Source organism: Oreochromis aureus, linkage group 7 (assembly GCF_013358895.1).
Source record: "Oreochromis aureus strain Israel breed Guangdong linkage group 7, ZZ_aureus, whole genome shotgun sequence".
Lineage (NCBI taxonomy): Eukaryota > Metazoa > Chordata > Actinopteri > Cichliformes > Cichlidae > Oreochromis > Oreochromis aureus.
The window spans coordinates 17,401,765-17,412,883 of NC_052948.1; the positions used below are offsets into that span (position 1 = coordinate 17,401,765).

Genomic DNA, 11,119 nt, shown 5'->3' on the forward strand with positions numbered 1-11,119 from the left:
TAATTATATAAATGTGTGTGTGTGTCCTTTATTATTTTTATCTATCTGTAATAATCATAACCCTTCGCCTACATATCCCAGAATTCCCCGGCGTTGTTTATTTAGGCTAAACCTCAGCTGCTCAGACTCTGCACGGGGCTGCACGGTGTGTGTGGTAGTACTCGTAGTAATGCAGTCCTTTCGATTTTTGTTGCTTTGCTTTAAAATGAAAACCATGCTCGGCTGAATCTGCGTTGCTGACAGAGACAAAAACAGGAACATGAAATGGAGATCACACGGGCCAGACCGTCTTTGTATGGAGAAATCGGTAAGTAGCTTAGAGTTGGTGACTAACAGTAACCAAGACAGCAGTTTCAATAAGGAGTCTGCCGGTTATTAGCCCGATGATGCCAGCAGATCCTCGATTTATTAGCTTTTCATTTCGTGGAGACCCCCTTTCAGCTTCCTTTGACGATGCTGACCAAGGCTAGCATTAAACCAGCATGGTATCTTAAACTGGTTGACGTTCATCTGAGAACATGACGTCGCACTTTAAGCTCGTTGCTGAAACCAGCAGGCATTGAACTCTCTTATTGTGCAACTGGTTCAGCAGTGGATCTATTATAACGCAAACCTCACACCATGTAAGACAAATACATGTGCTATTCAGATGGGTTGGGCCCTGCTGCACACGTGCAGAGCATTAGTATTATCTGTGTGATTTGTATTTAGGTTGTGAGAAAACACTTTCTCCCACTTTGTCACGTTCCCAAACCTCTTCTCCTTTCCTGTGCGTTTGTCATCACTTTATGTTATTTAGTGTGTAACTCTATACAAAGTTGTATCGACATGGGATTAAGAGCTGCATGTTTTATGAGGAGAAGAAACACTCTGGCTCTTCTTTTAGAAAGAAGTAGTATAAACACTCATACACCCCCCCAACCCCCTTCCCTTGACTGTGAATAGACGCTCTTAGGTTTTGTTTGGTTTCACATCTTTGCAGCACACGGCCTTGGATTCTGGACAGACCGGTCAGCAGTGCACGAGGCTGCTGCACAAGGCAGGGCCTTCCAGTTGCAGCAGCTGATCGAGGGAGGTGCCGCAGTTAACATAGTGGCTGTGGACTCCATCACTCCCCTGCATGAGGCCTGTATACAGGGACAGGCCCAGTGTGTTAGACTGCTGCTGGATGCTGGCGCACAGGTGAGGAGGTTTTGTGGTGCTACCTGACTTTGGCGCGTCACTAGAGAATCAAGCACAGTTGGTGGCTTAGGTGGTAGTTCAACATGGTGCATGTGTGCTGTCATTACGGCCCTGTCCTTCAGGTGGACGCTCGTAACATCGATGGTAGCACGCCACTGTGTGATGCTTGTGCAGCTGGCAGTCTGGATTGTGTCAAGCTGCTGCTGGAGTATGGAGCAACTGTAAATCCCCCACTGTTCACCTTCTCACCTCTTCATGAAGCCTGCATGGGAGGTGTGTGTTGTACAACACAACATTGTGCATAATCATATTTTAAGCCATGTCAGTTGATTAAAATACACTATATTGCCAAAGGTATTCAGTCACAATTCCAAATCATTGAATTCAGGTGTTCCAATCACTTCCATCGTCACAGGTTCATAAAATCCAGAAGCTAGGCATGCAGACTGCTTCTATAAACATTTGTGAAAGAATGGGTCACTCTCAGGAGCTCAGTGAATTGGTGTGATATCCCTGAGAGGATGCCACCTGTGCAACAAGTCCAGTCGTGAAATATCCTCGCTACTAAATATTCAGCAGTCAACTGTTAGTGGTATAATAAAAAAGTGGAAGCAGCTCAGCCACAAAGTGGTAGGAGTTGTAAAAATCACAGAGCAGGGTCAGCGGATGCTGTGACCTTCAGATTAGCTCAAGAACATGGTGTAGAGAGCTTCATGCAATGGTTTTCGACCCCAGTTGGGGGTCGGCCCTTCCCGTTACAACATGACTGCGCACCAGTGCGCAAAGCAAGGTCCATAAAGACATGAATGAGCCAGTTTGTTGTGAAAGAACTTGACTGGTCTGTACAGAGTCCTGACCTCAACATGATAAAAGGCATTTGGGAAGAATTCGAGTGGAGACTGTGAACCAGGCCTTACGTGTCTCTCACAAATGCACTTCTGGAAGAATAGTCAAAAGTTCCCATAAACACCTAAACCTTATGGAAAGCCTTCCCAGAAGAGTCGAACCGTTATAGCTGCAAAGGGTAGGCTGACATTATATTAAATCCTATGGACTAAGAACGGGATGTAACTCGAATTCAAATTGGGTGTGCAGGCGGATGAGCAAACACTTTTGGCAAGATGGTCTCTCTAGTGGAGAAACGGTGCAGCTGTATTGTAACAGAGGCCTTTATGGCTCCGGTGGTGAATACAATGGGAATCAGTGTTCTTAAAGCTGTAGCTCCACCTGCACAAATCCACTCCATTGTATTTATAAAAAAAAACAAAAACTAGACGAGCAGGTTCACCGACTCTCTCGCTGACCAGTGTTAAGACAGACGGTGATTGTGGGCGCAGCTTTGCAATGATGTAACTTGTCAACGTGACTGAAACTGCATCCAAGGCCTGAGGCTTGGTGCTTGGTTTGTGACATACTCATTTTACAATAATAACTACAAAAGTGACACAGAGATGTTTGTTTGTTTGTTTGTTTATTTTATTTTTTTTTTGCTCTTGTGGAATTTACTGTTCCCAATCCATCTGTCATAGAATCACCAAAGCTTCAGATAGCTCACCACACAGCCCAAGTCAAAAAGAGAACTGTATGCATGCACCTGTTAAAGGTATGTAGTTCATATGGATCAGAACGACTACAAGATGTAGGACAAAATTGGAAAGTAGTCCTGGGGAAAAAGTCTTTGTGACCTTCATGTTCTCTGTAGAAAGATGGAAGGATGCAGAACAAACCGCTTACAGACTGTGTCGCCTTGAGTTTCACAACTATTTTCAGCTTAATATTTATAAAGGATTTTCAAGCTAGAGGATAAGTACTCAAAGTCCAGCTGTGACTCTCTTAATGGTGTTACACATCGTTACATCTGCCTCCTGACATCTGACAGCCTCTGTAGAAATTATCCACACCCTCACTTATCTTAACTGCACTACTGTATAGCTCTGTGTAAATAATCATTCTGTACATACAATAATTTTTAACCTTACAACTGTTTACAACTTGCATAGTTCCCATTTCTGTATAACTGTATATCTCATATTTCTGTAAAGTTATTTATTTCATACTCTGTATAGTTTTTCATATTTATATCCTGTTCATATCCTGCACATAGCTTGTACTCACTACAGCCTGTACATACCTATAGTTATAGAATATTCACAACATACTTCATACCGTGTACATTATAACATACCACAATAGACCCATTTCTGTAATATACTTGCATATCTATATTATTGCTAATATATATTGTAATATATCTATATCACTAAAGCACTTCTGGATGGATGCAAACTGCATTTCGTTGCCCTGTACCTGTGCATGTGCAATGACAATAAAGTTGAATTCTATTCTATTCTATTCTACAAATGCATTGAGAGGGACACCGAAAAGGACTATTTCTTCTGATACTAATAATTATTGCTGCTAAAATCCCAAATGTACCTACCTCCATTGCCAAAATTCGCTCAACTGCCGAACCTTTTAGGTTTCTACAACTGGAATTAGTTATTTTCTGTGTTTCTTTTTTTTTGTAAATATCAGGGAATTCAGATTGTGTTCAGCTCATGATCGATCAAGGAGCTCACATGGAGGCCCATGACTGCCACTATGGGACACCGCTCCATGTAGCCTGTGCCAGGCAACATTATGACTGCGCCAAAGTTCTCCTCAATGCAGGTGAGTCCAGAGGCCTGTACCACAAAGCAGGATTTGGGCTTATCAGGGTAACTTCAGGGTGGTTCACTTATTACCTGCTTATGTCGCCATGCTAACTTAACCTGTGAACCTGAATTCTCTGAGAATAGCATCACATTAGTGGAAGATCAGACCTGTGTGCTCACATAGTAGAAGGTTCTAAATTTTGTAATTTTTTTTATTTTTTATTTGATGTTATATCGTTTTTTTTGTTTCCCTGATGAGCATAATAAATTGCATTCACAAAATCTATAATGACTATAGATTATTGAATGCGACTTTATTTCTTGACATTTTTCCAGTTATTTTTAAGGTTCTGTAGCTTTAGTAATAATCTGTTGTTCTAAAACAGAGCACCTCTTTGTACTTATGGTTTTATATCACGTTTACATAGATTAGGCCAGCGTTTGGATTCTATTTTTATATTTATTCTTTACTGTCAGACCATTAAACACCACTGGGACTGCAACTCTCTCTTACACAATAGTTTAATGAAATACATTAATGGGACTAAGTCTTGGGCTACTCCTTATTTCTTTATATTTTTCTGCCAATTAGGCAGATATTCTTGTACTATCTTTTTGTAAAGTGGTCTTAAACAATAGTTCTCCAGGCTTGCCGAAGACCTTTCAAAGTTTTTCTTTGGATATTGGTTGCTTTTTCACTCATTTTCAGCCCAGTCCTTGTTTCTGACCTTTTTCATGGGAATATTTTCTTGCTTAAACCACTGAACACTATGAATCATTCAAGCATAAAAAAGACGAAACAGTGTCCAGTGTCCTGTTAGCCCTGAAAACTTTGGTATCTTTAAGGACTTTGTTACCAGCACCTTGTTGGGTAAAACACATAATTTCTTTATATTTCTTTATATGAATCTGTGTCAAATGCTAAAGATAACAGTTTGATAGACATAATATAGTATTTTGGATATGAGAGATGGATCTGGCCTTTCAGGTGATCAATTTTTTCAAACTGGGGGCAACAAGTCTCATGGAGTGACAATTCCAAATTGGTAATTTTTGGTTTGAATCATCAACATATACAGAGGAGGTCAGGAGAGAGGCATAACAGTGTCCACAGCCATCTGTAAAACACGGTGGAGGCTGTGTCACGGTTTGGGTTTGCATTTCAGCCTGTGTTGTTGGAGATTGTTTTGAACTTGATGGATTTATCAATGCAATAAATTACCATCAGATTTTGATCCACCATGCAATACCATCTGGGAAACATTTGATTGGCAGCTGCTTGATAACATGACAATGACCCCTAATACACTGCCGATGCAGTAAAACATACCTCGACAGAAAGACACGCAATGGAGTACGGCCATGGTCATGGATTGGCCTCCCCAGAGCCCGGACATCAACAATATTGAAACAATGTGGGATCACCTCAACAGAATTTGGAACAAAAGGCATAGACATCCAAAGAAGAGCTTTGAATGTCCTTCACAAATCTGGAAACTATTCTTGAAGACTGCTTAAATTACTCCACCTACTACTTGCCTCACTTTACCCCATTTTTCTAGCAAAATATGAAGAATTGAGGAGTGGTTTGAGACTTTTGCACAGTACTCATGCATTCATATGGGACTTTTAGTACTAAACTACTGTATGGTAATTTTTCTGCTCACTCAGCTACTTTGTTTGATCTTGATGTTTTTACTTTAGTATAGTTGCCTCTCTGTAAAAATGAACCGCCTGGCTGCCAGTTCATAACAAGGTTCGTGTGACTGCATGTGTTGTCGATATTAAGATTAAGTGAATTCAAATCACTGAAAATGATCTCATTCGACTCTGTCGTTTCCTCTGCGCACCAGGGCTTATGAAATTTACAGTTATGATGTACTATTCAGTCATCATGGATTAGAGATAAGACAGCATATCACACTATGCTAACACACACACACACACACACACACACACACACACACACACACACACACAAAAAAAGACTAATCAGCTGTTTTTAGAGCAGAAACAAAACATGGCATCATTATAACCATGATATCATAGCTTGTTCCATAATAAAATCTGCTGTACATATAACATGTTAATGGCATGTAGGTAACTCTTAATCTAAAACTTAAAATGGCATGGCATGCAGGGTACCAGCAAAGAATCCTAATGAAAGTTCACATTTTTTTTTGAATAAGCTGAAAAATAATTTTCGGTACAGTCAAGTTTTATCATCACAGCTTAACCACAAACAGGACACATCATCTAAACATCTAAACACAGGAAGTTGACTTCTCTTCGTTGTTATGCGCAGCACTTTAGACTTTGAGCGTGGACCTTGTCTTTCAGTATGGATCCTATAATAATAATTGTATTAGTGGATCCATCCACAGTTTCACTGTTCCAACGTCTGTCAGCAGCTACAAGCATACCCCACTGCATCTGAAGCTTCCTCTCTTGTCTGTACAGAGAGCTAGCTCAGTCTGTTTTTATGATTTCAGTTTAAAGGAAGGTTAAAACAATTTTGCAGCAAATTATAGCTTCTGATGTGTTTTTTGTAATACATTTAGGCTAAAAAGACCAGCAAACAACATTGATAGTAATGGACTTACTGAAAAGGACCTGCAGCCATGACCTAGAGAGATAGAGAGAGATAGAGAGATAGAGATAGATAGATAGATATAGATAGAGATATATATAGATAGATATAGATAGATAGAGATATATATATATATATAGATAGATAGATATAGATAGATATATATAGATATTATTATTATTATTATTATATATATATATTTTTTTTTTTACTGTAATAATTGGTGTCAAATATATTTCTTGCTTGATTATGATGTTGATAATTTCTATAAAAAAACACAACCTTGGGCATCAGCAGCACTTTCCTCACTCTTAGAAGTTTGTTTTCCTTCTTGAAAGGGGCAAACGTGAACGCAGCCAAGCTCCACGAGACAGCTCTTCATCACGCAGCCAAGGCAAAAAACACAGATTTGATTGAGTTGCTTGTGGAGTTTGGGGGGAATGTGTACGCCAGGGATAACCTGAACAAGAAACCTATCCACTACACCACTCTGGGATCCCCATCGTATCTCTGCCTCGAGTTCTTTGAGAGTGAGTATCCACCTAGAGTACATCCTGTTTATTTTAGTCCATTAAGAACACTAGTGACGCATAACTTGAGATGGCTTTTTCTGTCTTAGATAACCCCCTGAGTTTACAGCAGCTCAGCAGGGTGGCAGTGAGGAGGATTCTCGGCAGAAGAGCGCATAAAGTTGTTTCTAGGCTGGACTTGCCCAATCGTATCATAAGCTTCCTCTCTTACATTCCGGCTCCAGTAATTGAAATTTAATCGCTGGTTGCATCGGCTGTTCCTGTGGCCCTTTCTTCTGAAAGTCATGTGACAGGATGCTGGAGCTGGCAGCGATACCACACAGATGTCTTAACATTTCCCAAACTAGATGGGTGTATAGATTTTTATTTTATTTTTTTCAGTTAAATACGATGACTTTTTGTCAAAGCATGCTGAAAATGGGATTTTTTTTTTTTTTTAAGGTCATAGCTACAGCAACAAATTATTTTGACAAACTGCAAGAAAACCCTGCAGTATTTAGCCTTGATGTTCGACGTAGTTGGCAAACTGCAGCCTCTGCATCAAATGAATGTTAGGTCCAATGTTTTTTGTTTTTTTTTAAATGCCCTTTTCCTCTAATTTCCTCCACCCAATACCGAGAAAAATCTCCGCACCTTCTATTGCTCAGGGCTTTGGTCCTTGCCAGGTTGTGCACAATTTTGGCAAGCGATTTGCTGCCATATGGGAAGACCGAAAGATGAATTTTTGCCTTTTAAGGCCATGCGCAGCAAGTGTCAACCTCACACAGGGGGTTTCCATATTTTAGATCTCCTTTCAGAACTGTGGGGGTGTGTGCCGACTTGTCTGGTAAGCTCCCGGTGTGCATTTGTTGCAACAGGCCAAGTTCCACCTTTAATATCCATTATTAGTAGTTTTGATTTCATGTACTTCCCCCTCCTAATATTGGGTCCACTTAAGCAGAAGTTGTGAATTGGTATCCGTATCGGAACGCACCAGAGGCTTTGGCAGCACCACTCATCATTTCACATTTCTTGGAATAATTTGTGTCGCTGTTGATATAACACCGTTTGTTTTGTGGAGTTTGACATAGTAAGAAAATACTTGTCTTGTTCTTGACTCACACATACTTGAACAAGTATGTGTGGATGTAAGTTTGAAAACCAAAAAAAACCTAAAACCCTGCAATACTCTGTAATACTACATTAACTGTTTTGGGAACATGTGGTTTGATTACTAGGACTGCATCATTATATGAATTTGTGTATATTCTGTAAGTATTTATTTTTAATGTAAATTTGTACATAATACAGATAGTTCTACCTCTATCAAATCTGTGTAAATAAATACCAGATGACTACCAGATGAATTTAAAAATAACTTGTTGTTGTTTTAATTGGATTTCAAGCGTCTTTTTTAAAACACCCTCCTCAAAACTGTTTTAGATTTACAAGATACTTCCTTTGGAATTGACAGACTGCTTGAAAATGAATGGAAAGTTCCACTGGAAGACACATCCACTTAAAAAGAAACATTAACATCAACAACAACAACAACAAAAAACCCCTATAGTTCCCTAATGGGTTTGGAAACCAAGCTACACCAGTTGGCAATGCTTAGCTGGAAATGATCTGAAATTACATTTTCAGGAACTAATATTGTGAAAGGGTATATATATATAGATTGCATCTTTCAGTCACAAAGCAAGCTCAAGTACATCATTGGTATCTTAACATGGAAACTTTTTGAAAGACAAGTATTATCTTAATGGCAGTTTATTGGTTTCTGTGCAAAACTGTTTAAAATGGGCTCAACCAAAACACGTTGTCCTTTCAAAATGGCACAGCTGCAAATAAACAACTTGTAGGTGGTTGGACAGCAGTCGTTCGAATAGCACCCTATCCCTTTAAGTCAGTCAGACTCTAGGGTGAGACAAAAAGTGAATGACTAAATGTGACCATAAAGCACAAAGGAAAAGTCCTCTCTGCAGCCCTTTTGAAGGGTCGCTCTGATAACATGGTTTTCATTCTGTTCAAGACTAAGGAAGCAGCAAATGCCTGAAATGAACCTGAAACCTACACCTACACTCAGACAATAAAAGCATTCATTGTGCCCGACTTGCACTAAAGCATGACTGAACATGAGCTTGTGTTACAGAGCATCATGGGTAACAACCACAAAGCGGCTAATATTCACTGTAAAATCCATATTTTTTTTAACCAACTGTTTTTACAGCAAAGATAAGTACAAATACAAAGTATGTTGTCTGTGGACTGAGCCAAAAACTCAGCTGGTATAATCACAACTTGCTGAAAGTTTGGTCGTCAGTGATAAACAAATTTATATTGCCAACAACAAAGATGACATGTGAACGTTCATCTGGAGGATGTTAAAACCAGAACGTGTCAAAACTAGAACAATTGCCCTGAGATGGGGAGATGTTAGCAACCAAACATGCAAACAGTGAGCAGGAAGTGAAAAGAAAAACCAAAACGTTAAATGTAACCTCAGTGCACCTGGAGACAGCTCAGCTAGTGCCAAAGTGTCAAAGCGAATTAATGTCATTACCCACAGTTTGAGTATTTTAAGCTCGCCATGACACCACAGCTTCTTCCAGGCTGGACGCGCCTTGTTTTTGTAAATTTACTCTCTAACTTAAGAGAATACAGTAGCCTGAAAACTGGTTTCTTTCTACTCAACAATACCAGCATGTTCTTCACTCTGGAGAACCTCAACGCACACCAACAACTGCATGATGGTGATGAGATTTAGCGAGCTGTCAGTGTCTTCTGTATCCAGAACTGATAGTTCCAAAGTTAAGCGATAGGATTAGAAGAAACGTGTTTGTGAACCCTTTGGAATCATCTGCATTTCTACTCTGATTATTAATAAATGTAGTCTGATCTTTATCCAAGACACATTAATAGATGTGTTTGGGTTTTTTGTTGTTTTTTTTTTACCACGCTGAATAATTACTCAGTCTGGATTTGAAAGTGCATATGAATGAATCATCTAAGGGCTGGTTACAATTAAGGAGATGAAATTGGAAGTGTTGCTTATTATTGACTCTTAGTGATTTTCTCACCAAAAGATGAATTGGTTGGAACCTTGCCTCAAGCACAACTTTCACAGGACCTCAGAAGAACCATTTTAGAGGTTCATAAAGCTCAGAAAAGACTACAAAAGCAATTCTAGAGACCAGTCCAGGATGTTCATCAGTCTGCATTAAGATACAATGTGGTGTTACAAGGTGTTACTGCTCTCCCTGGGAACTGACATCTTGCAAAGATTATACCAACAGAAAGACCCGTAGTCCTGAAAAAGGTGATGAAGCAGCCAAAGTGACAGGAGAACACTGCAATAACAAAAATTATCAAATAATAATGGTGGTAATAGAATGACATTGAGAAGAAAACATAAACCAAAACGGTGCTGCCTAAGATTGTCAAAGGCTAACTGGATGGTCTGCGAAACATCAGGTATTCTGTGAACAGATGTACGTTATACTTACTTGGAAGCACGGCAGAGGAACCATCAGGGTTTGAGCTTCTTTGCTTTCCAGATGCATGAATGCACTGAAACTGGGGGAACAATGAATGGTGACTATAAGGGCAGCAATACCTGATATAAAACCCTCGGAGCACACAAATGAATGGACAGCAGAACGGTTGCAAAAGAAGAAATTCATGTTTTGGAATGAACAAACCAGAGTCCTAACCTCAACCCAATTTGTAATGTTGTAGTGCGATCAGAAGAGGGCTTGTGAATCAGGTCATAAACTGAAACTGATGCATTTTTAGGAGGAAATGTGCAAGTTATAAACGGTTGCAGGAAACATCCCCTGTTCTCGCTGTACATTTTTTTTCCAACCTGGGCTGTTAATATTCAGTCTGTGTGCCTAATAAAGATTTGAACAAACATTTGAGTGTTAGTTCAGTCAGACAGTGTGAAGTCGCACTTAAGAAAACAAAGATTAAAACAACGACCTGCTCTAACTCCTGAAGCTGTGGATATCCTTTTACCTTCAGCAGACACTTAACAGTGAGTCATTATTTAATGGAAAGTCAAGTCCTGAGAATTCAAAACTTTTTCCACTTCCCCAAGCTGGCCATTTGATCCTACCTAGACCTCAGCAGCTGTGTTCTAGGGGAAGCAGGTGTTCGCCGTGTAGGCTTGTGTTATCAGG

General features: G+C 39.7%; 1 protein-coding gene across 1 annotated transcript; it reads left to right on the forward strand.

The window, feature by feature from the left end:
- Positions 1-28: 28 nt before the first annotated feature.
- Positions 29-8,313, forward strand: asb13b (ankyrin repeat and SOCS box containing 13b). Its single transcript, XM_031755717.2, has 6 exons — positions 29-307; positions 983-1,182; positions 1,305-1,455; positions 3,718-3,852; positions 6,765-6,956; positions 7,046-8,313. The coding sequence occupies exons 1-6, from the start codon at positions 265-267 to the stop codon at positions 7,192-7,194; spliced, it is 870 nt and encodes a 289-aa protein (XP_031611577.1). The 5' UTR covers positions 29-264; the 3' UTR covers positions 7,195-8,313.
- The last annotated feature ends 2,806 nt before the right edge of the window (positions 8,314-11,119 follow it).

Bases quoted from the DNA above. Each gene is read 5' to 3' on its own strand.
- asb13b (XM_031755717.2), top strand. From the start codon at position 265: ATGGAGATCACACGGGCCAGACCGTCTTTGTATGGAGAAATCG. The intron at 308-982 runs GTAAGTAGCTTA...ACATCTTTGCAG, and splicing joins GTCTTTGTATGGAGAAATCG to CACACGGCCTTGGATTCTGG. The intron at 1,183-1,304 runs GTGAGGAGGTTT...CCTGTCCTTCAG, and splicing joins TGCTGGATGCTGGCGCACAG to GTGGACGCTCGTAACATCGA.